Here is a 25,411-nt window from a genome sequence, read left to right as displayed (position 1 = left end):
GATAGATAGATAGATAGATAGATAGATAGATAGATAGATAGATAGATTTAATTTTAGATAGACACTTTAAATTTATACTTAATCATGCTAAAGTGGGATACATAATTATTTTTATTTGTCTAGAATTAAAAGGAAGACTCATATAAACCTGCAGAGTCCAGGGTTAACATTTAAAACACATTTTTTTTCCCTTTTTTTCATGAATGTGGTCTTTTTTTTGTTTAAAAATGTAAAAATATTAATAAATGTTGAAATTCATTATATATTTTTTGTTTAAAAAATCAACCCGGCTGGAAAGAAAACCCCCTTCATATGAATCTGAAGTGGCCCATGAGCCACCAGTTGATATTTACCGTTGTGGCAGATTGTGCAGCTCTAGACACATTTTGTAGTAAGTGAAGGGTAGAAATGGCTGTTTTGATCTAAAAGGTTGCAGACCCCTGGTTAAGACTTATGCTTTAAAATCTATCTTTTAATTTACATTCTAAATATTTTTAAGCTTCACTATTTCACTAAAAGTTACCATCCTCCAGTGGCTGTAAAAGCACAAAAACAAATTAACTGAAGTCTTTAAAGAGAGGAAGAATTTCACAAGAAGTCTTTCATAATGACCAGAGAGACTAAATTTAATTTCAAAACATCTAAAAACAGAACTTCTTTAAGTTTAAATAACAATAAATGGCTTTAACTCACATGTAAAATACAATTCTATATTCAATTCTACTCAAAATAGGGACATTTCTTGCACGTTTTATAAAAACATTGCTGAGGTGTTGATAATCTCAGAAGTGTCTAAAAGTGTGATGGGACTCAAATAAAGCTCAACAGTGCATTGGTGGGCTCAGTTACATTATTGTTGTTAAATAAGGGTATTTATCTGTAGCGTTCCACCGTCTTTGCATCAGTCACAGAAAAGCTGCACTTGTGTTTAAATTCTTTGAAGGAAGAAAAAGAAAAAGTAGAAGTGTGTTTGTCAACTACAAGGTTTTGTAAGAAATCACGTTTCGCCACAGGGGTGTTTTGAGAAAGAGCAGTTCTCATTTGGTTGGACACACATTTGGGAAATTCTGCTTTACTAATCAGGCGACAGTTTGAACATGATATTTAAAATTGATAGAGGCTAAAGAACATAATTGTTTATGAGTGCACTATTAATCAATGCCATGTTCATTTATTAATGTCCAGTTCAGTCGATTTTATTTTGCTTATATCCCAAAACTTGTTTTTTTTTTTAGCAGGGAACGGATAAATGATCCATTTTCTGTTAGGACTAAACTTTAAAAACAAATTTAGCAAAACTCTGAATTCTTACTGTTCAACACACATTTTTCAAATTCATTTTTTTTTAGTACAAAAATGCTCCAGAATTTGATACGGTTTTTAAATTAGCCAAAATCTTGATCTAAATTTATCAAACTTTTTATTTCTTTTACCTCATTGGGGACGTTTCTTTGCAAATGTCAGTTGTTAATTTAAAATCATGTTACAAAAAAGTAAGTTTCCTCAAATAACTCATCAAAAGTCAGACATATTGAGACAAAGACATGTCAAACTCACACCTTCTGTGGACACATCCTGTTGTGACACTAAATCACAAGTGTGGAAAAACTAAATGCATCCTACAAAATTAACCTTTAGACTTGACGTTTTACCTTTTCTTTTTTTTTAGTATGTAGGTTGTTTGTCTCACACTGGTTCATTTTTATCTATAAATCACTCCTTGGTCTGCTGCCTTACATCTTCTCCCATATGTCACATCATCAGTGCAGTTACGGCGTGCGCTCTCAGGGATTCATTACCTGCAGTGTCCCATCAGTGCGAACTGAACTCGGCAAAAAGGCCTTTTCTTCCTCTGCTCCTGTAACCTGGAACACCTTTCAAAAAGATCTGAATCTATTGATTTTAATTTATTTAAGGGATTTTAAACATTTGATAATGTCAATAGAAACATCAAAGCAAACACGTCCTTGTTTTATATGGCATCTTGAGCTGTGCTTGTAACTTCTTTGATTTGATTTTAATAGCTTTTTGTTGAATTATTGTTCTCTGTACTTTATATGTTGTCTGTCTAAACCAGGCCTCTCTTGAAAATGAGTTCTCGTGACTCAAGAGACTACCGTATTTTTCGGACTATAAGGCGCACTTAAAATTCCTTAATTTTCTCAAAAATCGACAGTGAGCCTTATAATCAGGTGCACGTTATGTATTAATTCTGGTTGTGCTTACTGACCTCGAACCGATTTTATGTGGTTATTGGGAATGAGTTGAATACAGTTTGACTTATCTGTTTTGTTTTGCTTAATGCCCCTTATGTATGAAAACAGACCTGTTCATTGATATTGTACCTTATAATCCGGTGCATTTTATAGATAGAAAAATACGGTAATCTGAATAAATAAAGGTTGAATGAATGTGCAGTTCTCTCAATGACTAACTGCAGCACATTGGATTTTTTCTCACCTTTCTCTGTTTATTTTGTCAAGGATCATCATCTTGTTGCGTGATTCAGTTTCAGCCACGCTTCAGCTGTCAGACAGATGGTCTTCACATTTAACACTGAAATACTTTGTAATGTAAAAAAAGTTCATGTTTAACTCAGTGACTGAAATGTGCTCAGGCCCAGACATCATCCTTCCACCTCTTTCACTTGATATCAGGAGTTTATGCTGAAACACTTTCTGGCAGTGTCCACGGACAGTTGGAAGGAATATATCTTGGAGAAGTTGTAAGCTCGACTTCGGCGCAAGTAATTAAATTTGGCTGTTTGGAGTCGCCATGAAAGAATGTACTAGAGAGACTGTAAGGCAGAAATGGAAATTTACGAGTTCAGCCTGACCCAAAACAATGTTGATATCTGAATCTGGACCTGGCCTTGGAAGGCAGACTATCTCAATTCCTCCTTGAATGTTATGGAAACCAAGACGCTCTGTGCCCCTCCCTACCCCCACCTGTCCCCAAGGTCGTGGACCTGTGACAGAGCTCATCTGAGCTATCGACAATGCCCAGACAAGGAAGAAGACTTACAAACAGACTTAAATACAGACATAGTAATGAAACAAGTGCCTACACCTGTGGAGCATCACAGGTGTAGGGAGACAGAAAGAGAGCAGGACAGAAACACAACACATGAGGGCACCACCCCCATAATGTAATTGAATTTGCTTTAACAAAGAGTGATGACAACAGTAGGCAATTATAAAAAAGTAAATAAATTGAAAAAAATAAATGTAAGGAATGATGTAAAAAAAAAAACAGCTACATTAGAAATATATATAAAATATTAAAACAGGAACATGTCTGTGTTGATTTATTGAAGGGAAGAGACACAGCAATAACCCACACTTGAATGACCAGAATAGATTTGGTTGTTTTTTATAGTCACTTCCTCTTTTTCTTTTGGCTTTTCCCTCTTTAGGTGTCTCCACAGCGAGTCATCCTCCTCCATCTCACTCTGTCCTCTGCATCCTCTGTCCTCACTCCAACTACCTCCATGTCCTCTCTAACTGCATCCATATATCTCCTCTTTGTATTTTTCCTGGCAGCTGCATTTCTAACATCCTTCTACCAATATACCCACTGTCCCTCCTCTGGACATGTCCCTCTTTTGGACATGTCCAAACCATCTCAGTCTGGCCTCTCTAACTTTATCTCCCTGTTGTTCAAACTGTGCTGTACCTCACACCTTTTTTTGTTTGTATATTTTAAGATCAGTTTTGTGTGTGTGTGTGTGTGTGAGTTTTGTGTGTGTGTGTGTGTGTGTGTGTGTGTGTGTGTGTGTGTGTGTGTGCGTGCGTGCTATGGGGTGCCGTTTGTAAAGTTACACAGTCAAAAATTAACATAAATATTTTGGTTTATTTATCCTTTCATTAATTTTTTTTTTTAAAGTGTTGTTTTTTTTTCAAAGTCACATTTTCACCATGTCATTCATACATTTATAAATGTCATAGTTCCAAACTAAATATTTAATTTACAAGCTAAATATTAAATTTATAACCTAAACATTTAATTCCTAAACTAAATATTTAATTTGCTAACTAAATATTTAGCTCAATCCTAAATATTAATTTTCCAAGCTAAACATTTAATTTCCAAAATAAATATTTAATCTGCTAACTAAATATTTAGCTCAAACCTAAATATTTAACTTGTTAGCTAAATGTTTCGAGCTAAATATTTAGTTAGCAAATTAAATATTTATTTTGCAAATAAAATGTTTAGCTGGGAAAGTAAATATTTAAGTCTGAGCTAAATATTTAGTTAGCAAATTAAATATTTAGTGTAGGAATTAAATGTTGAGCTAAGAAATTAAATGTTTAGTTTGGAAATAAATATTTAGCTTGGACAATAAATATTTAGTTTGGAAAGTAAATGTTTAGGTTTGAAAAAAATATTTAGCTTGGAAATTAAATGTTTAATTTACACCTAAATATTTAGTTTACTAAATATTTAACTTGCAAGTTAAGTATTTAGTTTGTAAAGTAAATATTTAGCTTGGAAATTAAATATTTAGTTGGGAACTATGACATTTGTAAATGTATGAATAACATGGTGAAAATATGACTTTGAAAAAAAACGTTCTTTTCTTATTAAAGGCTAAATAAAACAAAATATTGTTAATTTTTGACTGTGTAACTTTACAAACGGCCCCCCTTAGTGTCCATCGTCTAAATATTCTCATTGATCTATTATCTATTCTCATATAAAACACAATTACATTACCCATGTTTATACTTCTATAAAAAAAAACTATGTTAAAGATGGTAAATAACAATATGAACTTATAGTCGACTTTTTGTTTCTTAATAAAAGTTTACTTAAAATGGTTCTTTTGGAACACTTTACTGTTTACACCAGCTCATATGAACACAACAGAATGAGCAGGAACGACCTAAAGAAATCTGCAGGTGGTGTCACAAACATCACAATTTGTTTGCAAAGGCACTTAAAAAAAAGGAAAACATTTTCTGTGAAAAGTTTTGCTTTTCTTAAAAGGAGGAACTGAAATTTATGGGTCATTGAAAAGATAGTTTCTAAAAGAGCAAACAGAGCTGCTTTGAGAAAGCAGAGGCTTAAAAGGTATTCCCTAAAGACAAGATTTAGCTCAGTGTCTGTAAAAATGGCTGAGCTATCAGCATTTTATTTATTTCTAATGATAGCTGGATGTTGTGGACACTTTAAATTCAAACATTAATCAGTTGTACATGTAAACTCAATGTTGACCCTCTATTATTCCATTAAAATCCATTCAAATTAGGGATGTATACGATATTATCGGCATGGTATCGGTATCAGCCGATATTAGCGGTAAAGTTTAATATCGGACATCGGCCATTCCATCAAAATAACTTATAAAAGACGCTGTTTTTTAAAGTGTTAAATCATCTTCAGTCACCTTTTTAGCATCTGCATTTGGTAGCAGGCCAAATTGACAAAGATCATGCAGAATAATGTAGAATTTTAATTCCACAGCAGAGAAAGTTATTGTAAGTAGGTATGGGGGAAAATATCGGTATTGGTATCGGTTATCGGACAAATCAATTTTAACATATCGGCATATTCATTCATTCATTCATTCATTTAACTTTATATCGGATATCGGCCAAAAATCCAATATCATCCATCCCTAATTCAAATGGCTTGTGACATATTTTGCTAACATGGCAAACAAAACCCCACAAATAAACAAACCAAAACATTACTGACCTCTAATCTTTGGCGGTGGGTGACAATGAACAAGTTGCTGCAAAGCTTACCTGTATGTGAGAGGGACAAAGGTCAAACTCTAATTTAATATTTAACTTCATATCATATTTATATAATAATCCATTGCTTTTTTTAACCAGGGTTCAATCTTAAGCACTTTTTGTGCTCAGTCTAATTATTTGCAGCATAAGATCTGACATAAAGAGTGGGCGAAATAGGACATTAAATTGAATCTGGTTTTGAGAAGCTGAGAGTTGAATTAAAGTGATAGAAGAATTTGATTTCCACCTAAAATCCTTTCATTAATTCAACTTTTCTTTATACAGTTCGTCTCATTGAGTCACAAAGACTCATTTACAAGAGAGACCTGTTTTAGACAAAAACCATAAATGAGCTACACACAATAAACATTCATGTAAAAGCATATAAAATGAAAAGTAAATAAAAGAAGTGAAAACATCCTACATTATAAAACGGTGTACTGTAAAATACTAAAAACAGGAACATGTCTGCATGTTCCTGTTTATTTATTTACTTATTTATTTATGCAAATTCAGGCCAGACATTTTGGCAGTGGAGTTGACACAAGGTTGTTGCATACACAGTGACTTTTTTAGTTTTGAAAAAGAGAAGAAGAAAAAAACATTTAGGGCTAAGACGTGGAGCACTTTAAGAGAAAAACTACAGCACGTGTGAAAAATACAACTATAAAAAAAATTAAAAAAATCTGTTTCACTTCATGAGGAACTGACATGTCTTCTGTACCTCTGCAATACGGAACAGACTTCTTATCAAATTAGTATGATTTTCTAAAAATCTGGTGGGTGGGGGCACAGCTGGACCACATCAGATATAAACTGCTGTTGCAGAGACGTGGGGAGAAAACAGTTTCAACACGACGCCTGAAGACAGCTTAGGATGGCCATGTTCATGTTAACGTTGCTCCTCTCAGCTGGTCTTGAATGCTTTGGTAAGACACAAAAAAATATTATAAATCATTACAAAATCTAAATGTAATTCATTTCCTTAGAAAAGATTTTAATGGAAAAACTGTATCCTTCAGCTCTGACTGCAAACAATGAAATGAGTGATTTGCTCGTTTCTCCTGACATCGTGGAAGTGAGTGATGATTTTTATTTTCTTCTACTTTGAAGATGTTGTGCTTTTGAGAACTAAATGAGAAATTTCACACCCTTTTGTGCAATATATATTATTTAAAGTTCCTAAAGTAATTGCATCGTTACTATAAGCATAGAGGACCAAACCCAACGTCCATAAGGTTCATGAGAAATTAACGCATAAAAGCAATAAAGTGCTAAATTATTTTTGAATTTATTACCGTGTTGTTTATTACTGAAGGACAATATGGCATTTAAACACCAGTATCCACATTAATATTAGACATACATAATTGCTTCAAGTGAAACTGATCTATTATGATAGTTGAACGATAATTGTATCATTTTTCAAACATTTCATTTTATAATAATTGTTGTCATATTTAATATTCAGACTGGAGATGTTTGCAAGGACTGCACCCAAATATTGGAAAGTCTAGATGACCTGCTTTCCAATGCAGACCTACAGGTGAGTACGTTTCATTTATTCCTTATTTGCACACTAAAAACTGCTGGGAATAAAACAACCCAGTTTGTAGCACTGGATCAAATCTGAATGGAGCCAAACCTGGATTATTTTAATTTAGCTGGGTTATTACCGGTAAATTGACTAAGTTAAATTTTTTTCATCCCAAAATTTAGCTAAAAGTTACAAATTTGTTGAATAAGAGCTACTAAAAGTTGAGCTACAAGATAAAATCTGGGTTATTAAATGACCAGTTAGTGCTGGTGCAAACAGCTAGAGCATCAACTAACCTTAATTTATGAATTACCAAACTCTAATTGTTTTTACTGTTCTTCACTTTTTCCAAGCAGAGAACAGGCAGGTTTGATTTAGTCAAACTTCTTGCCTAAAATAGCAGATTATGAGGAATGACACAGCTCACCTGGGTCAAACTTATTAACCCAGTATTTGGTAAAACCAATCCAACCTTTAACTCAGCAGTTTTTAGTGCAGCACTACTCAACTGGCGGCCCAGGGGCCAAATCAAGCCCACGGATTAACTTAGTTTGGCCCACCAATGGGTTCATTTTTAAATAAAACTAGATTTTAAACCATAAAACAAACTTACTTAATGACAATAACTGCTGGATGTCTGGCCCCTGAGCTCTTGGCTTTCAGTAACTGTGGTTCCTTGAGCAATTGAGTTGAATAGCCCTGTTTTAGTGCATTTACAGATAAGTTAAGTATTAACAAATACACCAGTGGTTCCCAGCTCTGGTCCCTGAGGAACACCATCCTGCATGTTTTAGTTGTGTCTCTGCTCCAACACGCCTGATTCAGGGATTTAATTACTTCAAGTTCTGCAGAGGCCTGTTAATCCCAAATTCATTCAAATCACATGTGTCAAAGCATGAAAACAACTAAAACATGTAGGATGGTGTTCCTCAAGGACCAGGGTTGGGAACCATTAAAATACACAACAATATTTACAGCCTGGGCTGATTTACAGTGCATATCTCCAGATAGACTTTTAGTATACTGTATATAAAAAAAATGGATTGAAACATTACCTTTATTAAAACAATGCAGGAAAACAAATCACAATACCGTTAAAGGTGTGGCAGTTATTTGTGATTGATAAATGGGTCATCCTCTGGAAATAGTGTCTGTCTTAAATTAAAATGATGCTGGTCAGAAATCATTTTTAGATCTGCAGGTAGGGAGTTCCCTTTGACAGAAAAGCCCAGAGAATAATGGTAGGACACCTAAAAGTGCTCACATGTTACCAAACATGTGGCTCTGACCAACCAGGAAGTCAATAAGCACAATTTAAGCTTTTCTAAAAAGTGTAAAATCAAAGAATTTTACTATTATTTTTAAGTTCATCATATCCAGTTTTTTTAGAAGATGGCAGCGATGATGTCAGAAGGTTTTCTGTCTTAAATCTTAATCACTTGGTTCTTCATCACCCTTAGAGGCTTGAATGGGAAAAAACCATTGAGTGCATGAAACTATTTAAAATGGTAAATAGTCTCTAAATAATCCAATAATGGTGGAGTATGTTGTAAACACATACCTGAGTGTTTGTGTTTGCCTTCTGATAATTTTATCAGTTCTGATTTAAGTACACTTTAGGAAGTCATGATCGAAGCTGCTAATATCTGCGGCGGAATAGTTGTGATTAAATACAATAAAAGAAAGTTAATTTACACTGCTGTTATCAGCTGAAGCACATTTTTCAAATTCATTCATGCAAATCATTGGCGTTCTATCAAACTGTACGTGTTTGAAACAGAAAAATACAAACTTCCTGTTCTTCACTTCCTTTTTTTTAACGCCAAACTAAAGGTGAAATGAAGTTTTCTTGTTAGTTTTGATTTCTACCTCATTTTGAACATCCTCTATTTATGTTGTTTTGTTCCAACTTGTTCTGCTTTTTGGATTTAAATCCTTATTAGGCTTCAATAACTAATCTGTTTTATATATATCATTACCTCATCAATAAATTTAATAAATCAATAAAAAATAGCTAAATCTATTGCAGTACTATATAAAAGTAAGGGAGTTATTAAATGATAAAGCTCTGTATATGTTGTATAACACAATACTTGTTCCACACTTAATCTACTGTATTGATGTTTGGGGGAAAGTGTGTAAAACAATTACAAATCCTATTTTTGTTTTCCAGAAAACAGCTGTAAGAATTATTAACAGGAAGCATTTCAGTCACCCATCAAGTACTTTATTTTATCAACTGAAGTTATTGAAGTTTCATGATTTGGTAGATTATAATATTTTATCAGTTATGTATAGGGCTCGTAATAATATATTACCTTTAAATATCCAAAGATATTTAGTTAAAAGAGAGAGTTGTTATAATCTTAAGGGGATAGAAAGATTTGTGAAACCTAAATTTCAAACAAGTTTTGAAGGAACGATCTACTTTAATCCAAGGAATTAGATTGTGGAATAATCTGGACTGTGATGTTAAAAATGTCAGATCAATGTGCATGTTTACGAGAATGATCAAAGTTGGTTTGTTAAAAAAATATATGAAATAGCTCAATGTGCATCTTTATGAATTGTTGCTCAAAAAGGAGTTAATTATTTAGTTTTTTGTTATTTGAAGATTATTATTATTTGAAGTTGTTTTTTGAAAAAAGGGGCAGATATAATAAGATTTTTTTCTTCTTTCTGCTGCCTTTCATTTTATTTGTGATTGTATTTCTTATTGTATATAGAATTGGTTGGTTTTATTTTAATAGAATGAATAAACTTTAAAAATAATAATAAAATTTCAAGAATCTGGATAAATCTCTGAGCTTACACATCAAGTCTGAAAGTATAAAATACTCCTGATCTTCAGGGCCTCAGTCGACATTATAAACTGGTTTGATTCTGTTCTGGAGATCACTGCATGGGTTTAAAATTGTTTTTAGAAAACACAGTGATCCTCTCTAATGAGGAAAGGGACGTTATGCATGATATCAGCACAAAATTCAAAAGCCGGCCTCTCTGATGGTATGGGGATGTATCGGTGCCTTTAGCATGGGCAGCTTAAACATCTGGAAAGACACAGTCAATGCAGAAAACTGTATTCAGGTTTTAGAACAGAAGATCCTGTACAGCAAATAAAAAAAATTTAAAAAATCAGTCAAAGAAGACATAGAGCTATTGAACAGCTAGATCAGACAACAAAGGGACTCCTTTCCCACCAAAACCTCCAACAACTGGTCTCCTCAGCTCCTAGATGTTTCCAGACTGATGTTAAGAGGGACGCCTTCACAGCGATAAGCATGACCCTGTCCCAACTTTTGTTTTTAGATGTTTGCTGCACTTGATATGTTACACTCTAAAGAAAATATGGGTTTATGAGATTTGCATATATATATTTTTAATTTTTTTTATTTTACACAGAATCCCTTTTTTTTTTACATTTGATGTTATAAAATAGCCAAGACACTATGCTGATGTATGCTTGAGATTTTATTAAGATGTTGTTTTCAGCACAACATTTTGGAACTTCACCATCTTTATAGGGTGGTAATGAGATGTTTCTATGTATATAAACAATTTTGTGTAGCTCAGAAATTTTATTTTTTTTCTGTTTCGTATTTAATGGCTAAGCTAAGCAAAAGGGGAGAATGTTGCACTTATCCCCAAATCAAATTTCTTGTCCTTTTATTCCAGAAAAAGATCCTGGAGGGCATTGATAGTTTGTGCGCTCACCTGCCCGAGCCGGCTGCTAAAATCTGCAAAGACGAGGTGGACAAGATGCTGCCTATAGCCATCACCTTCGTTACTGGAATGGCCGTAAGTTGGAGGCCTGATATGAATTAATGAAGCTACAGAGAGACTTATTCTCAACGTGTTTTCTTTCCATGTTATAGAAACCGGCAGTGGTCTGCAAATTGATCGGGCTCTGCAGCTCCGGAGACAAACAAGACAAAATGCTCAGCTACTTTGTTACTGAGGCTCTTCAGGCTGCGGTGAAAAGTGAACATGTCAGTTCTGTTTAGAGACACATAAAGAGGGATGGTAAAATATGATCTCTTAAAATAAATTCTCCCTATTTTTCTATCAGGGCAAGCCTGCAGCCTCATGCTCCTTCTGTGTTTTCCTCATCAAGACTTTGGAGGATCTGCTGCCAAAAGAGAGAACTGAGGTCAAGAAACATGTCGCTTTTCCATTTGTGCTGCAGCTGACATTTATCTGACTTTGTATTTTACATCCTACATCTCCAGGATGCTGTGATCAAACTGCTGGAAGAAATCTGCCACATTCTGCCTTCGTCCTACCGTGGCCAGTGCGAGGCAGTCGTTGGCAAGTTTAGCAAGTCAGTGCTGGATGCAATCATCAGCTACGCCACCCCCGAGACCATCTGTGCCCTCATCCACTTGTGTAAAGGCCAGGAGGCTCTTGTAGTGGGTCAGTCTACAGTTTCCTTAATTTAAAATTATTATTTTTTAAACTAGCAGGATGTTCTGAAGTTGAACTGGCCCCAACTATAAATAAGATCATTAAATACATTCAATACATTAAACAGGATTTTATAAAACTAATTTAGTTTTCTAAAGTGATCACAACTGCCTTTAAATAGGTTTAACGAACTGTAACTAAAACTTTGCTCATTAAAGTCTGATTTACCCTTTGTTGTTAAATGAAATATATAACTGTAGAAAACATGAAATTAAAACCACTAATACACAAAGAGGTAGACTAGTAGAACAGAACATTCCCAGTTGATTACAAGTGCTAAAAAAGAATATCTACCTTCTTCCATTCGAATGAGGTGACAAATATGTATTTAAACAGTTTGTACTCTTATTTAAAAGGAAAAAAACCTGGAAGGGACAAACTCTTCAAATTCAAATCTAATAAAGTAATAATGTTGTTGTAGTACTTAAATGATTAAATGTAGAAGTTAAAACATTCAGCGCTAAAGAAGATAATATTGTTGTACTTATCTTAAGTGCAAAATGTTTTAACGTCTACATTTCATACTTTCACTGACGCGTGTAAACGCGTGTAAACAAGACCCACTTTAATAATTTACTCCATTTTAGGCAGGGCATAAGCAAGCCAAGGCATAAGCAGCTGCTTAGGGCCCCGGGGCCACTAAGCATTGAAAGGTTAACGAGTTTAAAACCCAACTTTAGTTTTGTACTTGCAGACCCGTGCACGCAACCAGAATACAGATGCAGAGACATCAGGACCGCCCTCAGATGTAACGTAAGTAGCCAGCTCTCAAATTAAAAGAGTACAAATATGTTGATAACGTCTCCAACGTCTGTGCAGACTCTTTTCTACTGTCAGAAGTTCACCTGGAAGCCCATGAGCAACATTTAAAATGTACGGTAAGTCAAATCTAAAGGACAAATATTGGTGAAACAATTGATAAACGGCAACAAAATACGTTCTGAAAGTTTCCATGTCACGTTTTATAGGTTTGGACAAAGAACCTGGGTCAAGCTGCAAATATTTCTCCCTGACAGCATTTTCTTTTTAAGCCTTATTTAGTATCTTAAACACTTTGCTACACAATATACAAAACTGTCTGCATGGAGCGAATAAATCCAACAAAAGGATTATTTGGACTTGAGCTGTAAAGGAATGCTGCAGATACGAGTGTTTTATTAAATTCTTCAAGTTAAGCCATTATACTGCAAACATGCACAAGTTTTTATTCTTCTTATCAAGTTCAGCAGCTTCTGTAAAGTGTAATCTTCAGCACACAATAAAATATGCGAGTAGGCTGGAACATGTTATTTAACAGCTCTGTTCACAGATGAATACCTTCTGAAAATAAAAACTTTAAATATTTTGTATTTAAGGTGAGCATAAAGTGTTTTAAATCAAGTTTAGTGTGATGAGTATTTTTTTAAACCAACAGAAAAAGAAGAAGTACAGTAATAGTGAAATTCAAAATAGAAGGTAATTTTGTTGCTGCCTTGGTTTTATTTTCTACTTGAGGAAATGGCCTTCAACACAGTCCCACTTCTGCTTTCACATCCTTTTTCTACCTAAATCTACCTACGATTCGTCACCAGTACAAGGACATTTGTGTTTGGATCAAATAAAGCAAGATTTACTCTAACGAGGTTGAGTCAGGTCGGGTCTTCTGGACGGATTCTTCTTTGTTGAATGTTTCGCCTTTTATCCAAAAAGTCACTTTTTCATTTATCTTTTGGAAAAAAGACAAACGTTTCAACAAATTAGGACTCGATTCAACCTTGTTAGATTCATCTACCTGGATTATTGTGCATGCATCAAAAGATTTCACTTGTATTTTTCAATAAAAACCAAAAAGGACCAGCATATTAGCACAAAGCAAGCGGGGAGATTTTATTCCAGCAGTTTAAAAAGAAAATGTAACATCAAATCAGGTCAGACTCAACAGTACTTAATGAGTAGGGACATTTAACAAGGGGAAAGGGTGAAAAAGTAAGGAGTGTGAATGAAAAGGCACTTTATACGCTAAAAATGACTCCGTTTGCACTGCAGACCATGAAAACAGGCTGGTTTCTCTGTACAACACCAACCAATTCTTTATCTGAGCTGTGGGCGAGTTGGAGGGAGCAAATATACTGTTAAAAAATAAAAAAAAATCTGAGTTGAAATAATATCACTAGATAACTCCAGGATGGGTTTGAGTAAACTGAAGTGTTACTGTAGTACACAGAAAAATCCACAAGGTGGCGCTGCAGAAGCAAAGCTTAAAAAAGTATTTTTTTGTTGTTGGGCCACATAGCTACTTAGGAGTACTGTATAATGCAGAACAGCACAAAATACTGAGTATTTTGGAATATAGTGGCGTATTTCTTAAATATGGAAGGAAAGTTACTGACAAGGGCGAACAGGGTGATGTTTGAGCATCAACTATGGATTTCCACAATATTTTTTTAATCTTGGCAACTGTAGCAAACCCTGAAGAGTTTCTATGAACAACAACAAAAAAAAAAGAAAGTAATTCAATAAATTCAATCTAAAGAGCAAACATAAAGCACAGCTCAACATTTATCCAGCTCAGAAGCCTGTTCCACTCCATACAATCACTTCACCGACTGTGCTGCTTCTGCTCTTCATCGTCCTTCATACCCGTCCATCCTACGTCCTGGTCAGACCGACGATGGGAGGAAACTGAAGAGGAGTTCTGCTCCGCTCAACCAACTGTTAGGTCCCACAGCAATCAAACAACATATGCACAGTTGCAATCAGATAAAAGCAGCTCCATTTAGGAGGATACAGAGCTGTCTTTATAACTACATCAAATCACTCAATACAGGAAAAAAAACAGATTATCTCATTCTTGGTCAGAACACAGACAGGATTCATCATAATTTAGAGCATCCACATGACATTTCAACCTACAAAATAAATTACATAAAAATACAGGAACCGTGGCGCAGTCCAATAAAACCATAACGGCATTAGCAGCTTCTGACTTCTCTGTAAAACGTCAGAATAATAATGGCCTGAAGGGACTGCACCAGCAGCAAAACAACCAAATAAAAAAGTACTTTGTTTGTGCCATAATATCAAAGAAAGGAGCGCGAGTTTTCACTTTGCTAAATAGAAGACATTTACAGAGAACGCAAAGATTGAACGTGAGAAAACTGCTCACTTCTACACACTGCAAAGTCTCAGCATTTAATACTTTTTACTGTGGAAGAGTTTAGATTCAAATCTGTCATAAATATAGTAATTGTCAACTGGTGGCTAATGCAGCTGAGGGTGTTGGGATGTAACCATGTATGAGGAGGAAAGGAGGAGAGGACGAACACAGGTTTACACCCGACAGGTGCGAGCGGAGAGCAGGGTTCAGTATTTCAGCTTCTTGGGGATCTCCCATGGAAAGATGTCGCGACCAAAGTGACCGTAAGATGCCGTTCGCTGGTAGATGGGCTTCTTCAGGTCAAGATCCCTTAGTCATAAATATAACAAACAAACAAAAAGTTAGGAATTAGGTCAGAATTTATGCTCGGGTCAACAATATTAAAATAATCTGACTACTTCTGTGTGATTTTGTTTAAACTCTGTATGTTTTAAACTCAATATACTTGGAAAAACTCGTCATGACCCACATCAAAACCACCAACATCAACGAGGACCCTCATCAGTACGCACACCGCGAGAATCAATCAACAGAGGATGCCATCTCCTCTGTGGGCCACACTGCTCTCACCCACCTGGAGCAGGACTCCTACATCTGTATGCTCTTTGTGGACTTCACGTCTGCTTTCAACACCATGATCCCCCGAACATAAGAGGATCTGCAGTGGCAGTGGTCTCCAGCTACAAGTACTTGGGTGTGCACCTGAATGACAACCTCAGCTGGAGCAACAACACCACCAGCCTGAACAAGAGAGCTCATCAGACTCTACTTCCTCAGGCGGCTGAGACGAGCTGGTCTGGGAAGCTCAGTCCTCACCTCCTTCTACAGGTGTGCAGTGGAGAGCGTCCTGTGCTCCAGCATCAACATGTGGCACGGAGGCTGCACAGAAGTCTGTTGGAGTCAGCCTCTCCACCATCACAGACATCTACACCTCAAGATGCAGGAAGAAGACCACCTGCATCATGAAGGACCCCACATACCCAGCACACAAACTTTTTGTCCTGCTCCCCTCAGGCAGGATGTTGAGGAGCATTAAGTGTAGAACCACTCGAATGAGGAACAGCTTCTACCCTGAGGCTGTTGGACTCATGAATCTCTAACCAGAATAATCACTGTGAAAAAAAATCACATCATGTTGCTGCTGATCTGTTTCATGTTGCTGCTGATCTGTTTCATGTTGCTGCTGATCCGTTTCATGTTGCTGTGTTCATGCGTGCTCATCTGCTCACACGGACTCATGTTCGTGCTGCTGTTCGGCGTATTGTTTTTATGCTATTAGTGCTTAGCGTATTTTAGTTGGCGTATTTCTTAGTTCATATCTTAGATCTTATTATGGTTTTTCTTTGTACATTTTATTGTTGGATGTAACTGGGACCCCAAATACACAATTTCGTTCCACCACATGTACCACAAGATGCAAATGACAAAGAAACTCTGGCTCTCTCTTACTCTCTGCAGCCAATAGTGGAGGAATCTTTATTTCCTCATGAATCGATGATGAAATGTTATATTTGTACAGATGATGCTTTAAATCAGAACAGTCTAACACTTTAGTCTGGTCATTTACTAAAAGATGTTTTTTTTTTTTAAGCCAAACAGGTTTAAATTTGACACCAGTCCCTTGTCTGGTAAAGATTTCTTCATCCTTTAGATGAAACTTGGCCTCCATAGTTCTTGTTACTAAAAACGTTGCTGTCCTCCTGTAATGGCATTCTGCTTTCTGAGGATCACTTATTTTAGTTTTCATCAGCACTTAAAAATAGCAAGAAACCTATAATGTTTGGGACATCTAATGAATCAGAATATTTCTAAAGCTTCAGGATCTGCATCATTTGACCTTTTCTAATAAAACGCTAAATCCCATTAAAAGTTGCTGAAAATTATTTTTTCATGTTCACATTACAGAAATTGTATTGGGCTGGGTTAGAGTGAAAAGAGCAGTTCATCGTTAGCTTTCTGTCTTTTGCAGAACAACTTCATGTCACAACGGAGGACAGTTTACCTCACGATAACTCCTGGACGGAGGTCAAAGTTCTTCCTCACAATGTCCAGTAGCTCTTTTTCGGTCTTCTGGGAGGTACCGTAGTGGAAGATGGAGACAGACAGGGGATGGGACACTCCAATAGCATAGGACACCTAAAACAAGTAAAGATTAAAAGATTTCCAACCTTGTAAATCTTTACAACAGATTGATAATCCAATAATTAAAGACTAAGAAAATTTGGTTCATTTCTTTATCATCTGTCAGCATATGTCCCCGAGTAAACAAACAAGATAAATAAAATGTACAGCTCACACTCTACAATGCTCAAGTAACAATAAAGTATTGTCAAAGCACACACATTTACACACACACTGCTATGTGTACCGTCACATCATGTAGGTGCGAGACGTGTCCTCACCTGGACCAAGACACGTCTGCAGAGTCCAGCTTTGACAAGAGATTTCGCCACCCAGCGAGCGGCGTACGCTGCAGAGCGGTCCACCTTTGTGTAGTCCTTTCCAGAAAAAGCTCCACCTCCGTGCGCTCCCCAGCCTCCATAGGTGTCCACAATGATCTTACGTCCGGTCAGACCTGCATCGCTCTTTTAGGGGGGGGGGGGGGGGGGGATAAACACAAACTTTAGGAACATTTGAAATCCAAACACTTTAAACAGAATCATGTACAACAAACACGTGAAATGTTAATAGTCTGAACGCATTAAATGATAGAACGCTATATAGAAGCAAACTACATGTGCTCCTTCTCTCACCTGTGGACCTCCAATGACAAAGCGACCACTGGGCTGCAGGTGGTAAATGGTATCGTCATCCAGGTACCCAGCAGGAACCACGGCTTTCACCACCTGCTCCTTCAGAGTGTGACGCATCTCCTCCAGACTTACACTCTCATCATGCTGCACGGAGATGACAATCGTGTGGACTCGCAGTGGCACCACAGCTCCTCTGTCCTGCCGGTACTGAACCGTTACCTGAATGGAAAAAACAAACAAACAAACAAAAAAAAGACAAAAAGGTGTAAGGGTTAAGTTTCCCGTAGTTTTAATTTCTTTAAAGTGAATATATCAATAATCTGAGTAATGTGAGCTGTATAATATTAAGATTAAGATATAAAAACCTAAAACTGAAAAGGTTCAGTGGTGAAAAAATGGCCGATCACCGTATAATTATCAAAACCCTGCGTGACCCCACCCCCCACAGAATTAAAGATATTCACTCCCTAATCACAAATTGAGGGTTTGATAATAAAACAAAGGGAATGATAATTATGCTGGGACATTTGTGAATAGACAAAAATCAACATTAGGCTTAAAAACCTGAATTCAGGCAACAAACTTACACTAAATTACTGTATTTTCCACCGTACACGTCGCACCGCCTTAAAAGTCGCAAGTGGAAAAAAACAATAAGTCGCTTTTATGTATAAGTCGCATCTATTATGCATCACCGCTGACAACCCGGAAATGTGGGCCTGTGTTGTGCCCCCAAAAAATAAAAATAAAAAATCGATTGGCCGCCAAATGGCAGCTGTGGGAGCGTGCACGGGAGGACTTTAACAAGAATTTAACAAGTTTTTAGTATTCTACACCGCCTTGTAATCTAACTGTTTTCTCGCTAAATTTCTTTCTCCTTTTAATTATTATGTTTTTAATTGTAAAAAAAAAAAAATTTTAAAAATTGTATGAATCATTTGTGAATGTCTTGTTGTCGTCGTTATCCACTGTTGTCATCACTCCTTGTTAAAATCCAGGTCTCTCTTGTAAATGAGTCCTCGTGGCTCAGTGGGACTAACCTATCTAAATAAATGTTGAATGAATGAAAAAAGATCAACACTTAAAAACAATTATTTGCTCGAAATTATAGTAAAAGTTGTCTCAGTCTAACTTTTCCTTAATAAATGCACTTGATGGTCAAATCAGCTGAATTTTAAAAGCCGATACGCAGAAGTAAGAGCATGCACGGAAGGACTCACTGTGCATTTCTGTTAAATTTAACAAGATAACCACATAAAAACAATTATTAGTTTACTCCACTTTACAGTAAAGGTGTGTCTCAGTTGAACTTTTACTTAATAAATACACTTCAGTGGTCAAATCAGCTTCATTTCGCCGGGGAGGCGCGGCAAAATGAAGCTGATTTGACGTTTGCTCCAGGCGACCTGAACGAAGATGGCAGCATGGCAAGCTGATTGCGTCATCAACAACCACGTTTACCTATTACATGACACAACGGCATGCCATACAACTCAAGCTCTATAGGCTTAAAATGGTAGTGTTCAATATTTTCCAGTCAGAATGAATGAAAACAGTCAAATCTCAACCAAAAATTGGTTTATAAATATGGGAAAAAATTAATTAATAAGTCGCTTAGGCGTTTAAGTCACAGGGCATGCAAATTATGTAAAAAAACTGTGACTTAAAAGGCAAAAAACAAACAGTAGTAACAATTCAGAACAATCGCACTGAAAAAAACTGAAACCATATGAATGTTAAAATGTTATTTACATCAGTTGTAAATCTAATGAAATGAGTCTTCAAAAGGTAAAGTGTAATAAAAAATGCTTTTAGAAAAGAGATATAAATTGGAGAGAGCATGACATGTATTTTTAAAAAAAGGTCATTTTATATTAAAAGCTAAACATGGCTAATGCAGGTTATATATAAATGTAAGGAAGAAGCTGACAAAATTTGTAGGAGAAAATGTAAAAGCTAGACAGAAATAAAATAAAAGAATAAACAGAAACATAGTTCAGTGTTTAAAGTGATGTAATTCAGGTGGTTAAAGAAAAACAAATGCAGTTTTTCTTTGACAGATTTTGGAAAGGTTGCTGTGCTGACAAACGTTTTCCTTGTTTAACCTGCGTTTTGGAATCGGGTCGGATCCACGGCAGCGATCCATCTCGACGCAGTTCCGCCATCTTGGCATTGAGCTTGTGAGCCAAGACGATGGTGAGGGGCATGCACTCCTCGGTCTCATCGGTGGCGTATCCAAACATGAGACCCTGTTAGGAGAGATGCGGAGACCGGTTACAGGAGACACAAAAATAAAATTATCAATTTATCAGACATTTCTGGTTTCAGTCTATGAGCTGCAGATCGAACACAAACCTGGTCCCCAGCGCCTACGTCCTCTTCTTTACGGTCCAGGTAAACTCCCTGAGCGATGTCCGGAGACTGCTGCTCCAGAGCCACCAGAACATTGCAGGTCTTATAGTCAAAACCTGTGAAACATGATAATGACCTTTAAGAAAGAAACTAATTTATAAAAAAAATGAGTTTAAATTGTAATCAAAGCGTTCTGATCCTGTGTGATTTTGTGCCAATTTGTCTAAAATTACAGGCTGGCTCTGACATCTTATTTTGTTGATGTGATGAAAGTGGTGCTGTGTGCTGACCTTCAGGGAGCTCCCAAAATCTCAGCATCCCCAATACATTCTCTGGGGGACAGTGAAAATAATAATAAAAAACTTTTTTTTTAAAAACTAAAATATGTCTTATTTTTTTGTAATGTACCCGTTTTGTGCAGCAGCAGGCAAATACATTTCACTGAACCATCTTGAAATTATTCATAATAGTAGTCCCTCGCTACTTTGCAGTTCGTTTTTCACGGACTCACTCTATCGCGGTTTTTCAAAATAAGATTGGACATGACACACAACTGGCTGATTGATGGATGAGCTGCACAATCAGTAAGGAATTTTAATTTAAATTAAATTATTTAGCACTTTTTGTGCAGCCCATACTGCAGGATAAGCTTCCTGCTGCAGCTGATCAGCTGTCCTCCATGCAGAGCAAAGAAGTGGGCGTGGCCAAGAGCGTTTGTAGGTGGCTTAAGAGTAGAGGAGGCAGGGAGCTGAAATCAAGACATTCTGTGCTCTTTTAGAGCTTTAGAGTTTAGAAACATTGTTTAAAATATTGCAAAAAAAATAAATAACTGATGATTTATTTTAGAAAAAGTCACTTTTAAACTTCCACACTCATTTTACGTTCATTGTACGTAAAAATCTTTTTATTGTTCGTTTTGTTTTATAGTATTTCTAACACATTTGGGAGGAGTTTTGTAACTGAGAAAATCCTAAAAATAGAAATTTGCATTCAAAATTGGAAATTTATTTTTGTCTCTTTGCTAGGAGACGTCTTTTATGCAGACAGAAGGATTTGCATCCCTCGGCATATGAACACTGGATAGAAGTCGTGTCATATTAATCTGGACAAGATTATATACACTCTGAAATAATCTGTTGAGATTTTGGGACACTTGGCAGCCATTTATTGTCTTATATTGAGAGTATGTCAATGCCTGTCTGATGTGTTTATGTCTGTGAGGCTGATCTGGGGTGAGAGGGGACTTTGTTGTATGTTTGTTTGTTTGTTTGTGTATATGTTCTGAAAAGGAAAAAAATAAAAAAAAGACAGATTAAATAAAAAAGGAAACAAAGCGTGATACATGACCAAAAAAATATACACATTTACTTTGTTCTTAGCACAAACAAGCAGTCTTCACACTCCCTGTATTTGAAACGTCATTAGTGTGCTCACATGCCATTCACTTGATGTTTATGTTTAGCTGTTGTGAATAAATACCCGTTGACTGATTCTAATCAATTTAGCTTTTTAGTTCAGCTCCAGAGAGAGTACAAAAGGGAGGGTTTGTTATATGGTGGGTGAGTAAAACCCAATGAATGAAATCGATATTCTCTTGCAGGAATCAGATACACCACATTTTACCACCAAGCTGCACAACACATGAAAATATTCTGACACATTTATCATTAGAGGTCCTGATGCAATATGCAAACATACAAATGTCACTGCAGAAATGTAAACCTTGATTAAACTCCCGGCTTACTGCTCTTACCACCGTACCTTTGCTGGAGTCGTCATAGCCGATGTCCCTGATGGTATCTCTGACAACCTTCTGATAGTCAACGCTAGCTCTGGAGGTGATCTCCCCCACAAGCAGGATCATCCCCGTCTTTGCTACGGTCTCTGAGGACAAAATGACATCCAGCCTAAGCGATGAGTCTAAGACTGTGTGTAAAAATGTTCAAGTGATGTGTCTAATCTGAAGTTATTAGTGGCAACAGGCAAATATAAATTAGCTTTGGTAATAAACTTTGTTGTTTCCAACATAAAATCATTTAAATTTGTAACAATAACAGAAAACAACCTTTTCAGTCTGAGATACCTGGAGACAAAGGGAAAGCTCAAAACCTCAGATAAATTGTAAACAATATGTAATTTATACTCTTGGTTCATTTGGGACAAGCTTTCAAAAACCTAAAAGCTTTTAGGGCTTTCATCATCTGCATCTCTGGGATTTTCAGGTATAAAAATTTAATTTAATGGAAGCAGAAAACACACAAAGAGGGCTTTCAGCTTTGAGTATAGCCACAATGATTGCATTGTTTGAAATTAACCTTAATTGCTGCGTAATAATACTTAGAAACATCATAAAACCTCTCAATGCAAAATTTAAAAAAAGGCAAAGAGCAAACTTTGGTTATTTGACCTGCTTCAAATGGAATAATCATGTTTCAACAATGTAGCCCTTTGTTCAATAGCTTTTATGTTCCGTTTCTTTGTTGAAACACTTACCACATGCTACTTTGGCATCAGGGTCTTGTTTCAGGTGAGCGTCCAACACGGCATCACTGATTTGGTCACAAAGCTTATCTGCAAAATATCATTAGATAATTACTAAATTAATTAAAATGCATATGAATTGTGAAACAGAAAGTAAATTGACAAAACAGATATTCATAATTTGTTCATTAAACACATAACACTTGTGTTTATTTTACAATATGGATCAATGTGGCTGAAATAAATAAGTTTACACTTGGACTAAAAAACGAAATAGAAACACATTTTGTACAGGACTATTTTTATGACAACTCTTCTCCAGAAAGGGCATTTTGAAAACATGTTCACACTTACTAACCTGACAGATAAAGTATTTTCTTCAATGATTTGTGATTTAAAACATATTTCACAATTTAAACCACAGCTTCCATTACAATAGTCGCATCATGCTTTTGCACAATGGTGCATCCATCCATCCATCCATCCATCCATTATCTTTACCCGTTTATTCCATTTTGGGTCACGGGGGTCGCTGGTGCCCATGTCCAGCAATCACTGTGTGAGGGGCGGGGTACACCCTGGACAGGTCGCAAGTCCATCACAGGGCCACATAGAGACAAACAACCATTCACTCTCTCACCTAGGGACAATTTAGAGTTACCAATTAGCCTAACATGCATGTTTTTGGTCTGTGGGAGGAAACCGGAGTACCCGGAGAAAACCCACGCATGCACGGAGAGAACATGCAAACTCCACCCAGAAAGGCCCCTGGACCGGGGTTTGAACCAGGGACCTGTTCGCTGAGAGGCAGCAGCTCTACCAGTTGCACCACCGTGCTGCCACAATGGTGCAGTTATTTATAAATATATATATATGTTTACCATTACCTTATCTAAAGTAAGAAGCTGCAGATGCACAGAAAATACATCCAATAATAGTATGAAGCAGCAGTAAAACTTGTGTATCTTGTGTATACATGTAGACTTGACACATCCTCCAGGAAATTTTGAATACCTCAACTCTAACATTAAAAGTTGAATTAATTATATTCACTGTTTTGTAATTACTTGTAAACAACATTTAATCATATTTACCGCACACACTCCAACTAATCCACAGAAACTGTTTCCGTGACTCATAAATGATGCAAATTGTTTACAGTGCTGACAAATCTGTTTTCTAGCATTTAGCAGGTGTTGTGCCGTAAAAAGCACCCCGTAATGCAATCGCATTTCTGATAAAATTGAGCTATTTTCAAATATTACTTGTTTTAAACAACTCTTGACATTTTTTAATTGGTTATCTTTACGATGTAGGGGTAATATCACATTAAATCCATTTTTTAAATTAATGGTATTGAAAACCGGAAGTAAGCGTGTCACTTATGATTTTTTTCCCCGTTTACGTAAAAATAAAGTGCCTCGACCTAGTTGTAATGCGCTTTGACTGGGGTGCTATTTTTGGCACAACACCAGGTGAAGTCGTAGTTTTGTAGTTCGCACGCGCTTGTTTACGTTGAACGCACTTATTGCCTATGTGTTTTAATCTTATTTGGCCGAAGTTTTCTTTTGTTTACGACTTTTTACATCAAATTTCGTGTAAAACAATTGCATGTTGGCTTTAAAAGTTGCCTGTTATGGCTGAATAATCCGCGACAGCTGTACCACGTGATCTTGTTTGACAGAGCCGCTAACCGGATGCTAGGCTAATTATCCAGGTCGTAATAAATAGCACTGCACTTCTCAGCTGAGCAGAAACATATTTAAACTCACCAGGGTGACCTTCTCCGACTGACTCAGAGGTGAAGAGGAAGCAGTCTTCTTCATGGAACAAGTTGTTGTGAAAACCGTTCAGGTGGCCGTTCATCTTAGACACGGTGTGTTAGCAAGCTAACAGGCTAGCAGAGAGGTTCCTGTATTAGATCGCACAGAAGCAGAATTTAAGCGGCTCCTACAACTGCAATTAAAGACTCAACCAGCAGAAGAGACGTCAAAGGACCAGGCAGCTGTTTTTATTAGTCTGAACTCCTCCAGAGTCCAGACCCCCCCTCCAGTGCTTCCTCTACAACCAACTGTTGGTGACCCTGTACCACGTGGTGCTTCATGGGCGGTTCTTCCAGCAAAACAAAAATATCCGAGGAGAAAAGTACACAGCTGACTCTAATGACAGGTACTGACAGTACTTTAAATAGTTTTATTTTAAAACAGTTTGGACTAGAAAAGGTCTGTTGAATATAAATTTTTAGGTTCAAAACATATATATTATATTTAAAAAAAAATTGAGATACAAAAGTATCCAATATTATCTCGTGTGTTTTGGCACTTCTCATAAGGATTTGCTTACAGAGAATTATCAAAAATAGTCATAATTATAAAAAATATTTGAATCTGCCAGTATAATATATATATATATATATATCAGATAATCTCCATAAAGTTTAAAGCTTGAATAAGTCGTATTTAATCTATTTTAGGGAATGCTACAAATGAAATTTCATCCTGAATTTTAATATTTTAATGAATTTTAAGTATTTGTACATGTTTATATTTAAAATCTTTTGTCAAAATATTTTTGACAGAGTAAAGATATTTATTTATTTATTATTCTTTAACCAGGCAAATCTCATTGAGATCACAGATCTCTTTCGCAAGGGAGGCCTGGGCCTGAAGGCAGCCAAACATGCATGTTTTTGATCAGTGGGAGGAAACCAGAGTACCCGGAGAAAACTCCCGCAAGCACGAGAATAACATGCAAACTCCACACAAAGACCCCAGGTCTAACTAGGGATTGAAACCAGGACCTTCTTGCTATACACTTCGTACTATATTTCATCTTCTTTTGCCTCCTCCCATCTTCAGGGGTCACCACAGCAAACTAACTAGCTAGAAGACTTGGTAATTGTTTTAACGCCGGACGCCCTGCCTGACGCAACCACAGCCCTCTG

At 36.3% G+C, this 25,411-nt stretch overlaps 1 protein-coding gene and 2 long non-coding RNA genes across 3 annotated transcripts; 2 read left to right on the top strand and 1 right to left on the bottom strand.

Annotated features, from left to right (window-relative positions):
* The first annotated feature begins 6,610 nt into the window (after positions 1–6,610).
* On the top strand, positions 6,611–7,245 carry LOC119424445. The gene is made up of 3 exons (XR_005187510.1): positions 6,611–6,673; positions 6,767–6,822; positions 7,216–7,245. It is a non-coding gene; the product is annotated as an uncharacterized LOC119424445 (long non-coding RNA).
* A 4,155-nt stretch (positions 7,246–11,400) lies between these two features.
* On the top strand, positions 11,401–12,724 carry LOC119424799. Its single transcript, XR_005187534.1, has 5 exons — positions 11,401–11,431; positions 11,511–11,694; positions 12,440–12,498; positions 12,565–12,623; positions 12,714–12,724. It is a non-coding gene; the product is annotated as an uncharacterized LOC119424799 (long non-coding RNA).
* A 1,338-nt stretch (positions 12,725–14,062) lies between these two features.
* Positions 14,063–24,545, bottom strand: mat2aa (methionine adenosyltransferase II, alpha a). The gene is made up of 9 exons (XM_037692658.1): positions 24,240–24,545; positions 22,480–22,557; positions 21,748–21,870; positions 19,990–20,102; positions 19,740–19,883; positions 17,635–17,853; positions 17,284–17,466; positions 16,884–17,017; positions 14,063–15,190 (listed from the first exon to the last, which is right to left on the bottom strand). Exons 1-9 carry the CDS (start codon positions 24,331–24,333, stop codon positions 15,088–15,090), a joined length of 1,191 nt encoding a protein of 396 aa, XP_037548586.1. The 5' UTR covers positions 24,334–24,545; the 3' UTR covers positions 14,063–15,087.
* Between the last annotated feature and the right edge of the window lie 866 nt (positions 24,546–25,411).

Source organism: Nematolebias whitei, chromosome 18 (genome assembly GCF_014905685.2).
Source record: "Nematolebias whitei isolate Nwh7 chromosome 18, NemWhi1, whole genome shotgun sequence".
Lineage (NCBI taxonomy): Eukaryota > Metazoa > Chordata > Actinopteri > Cyprinodontiformes > Rivulidae > Nematolebias > Nematolebias whitei.
This window is presented reverse-complemented; position numbering and strand designations above follow the sequence as displayed.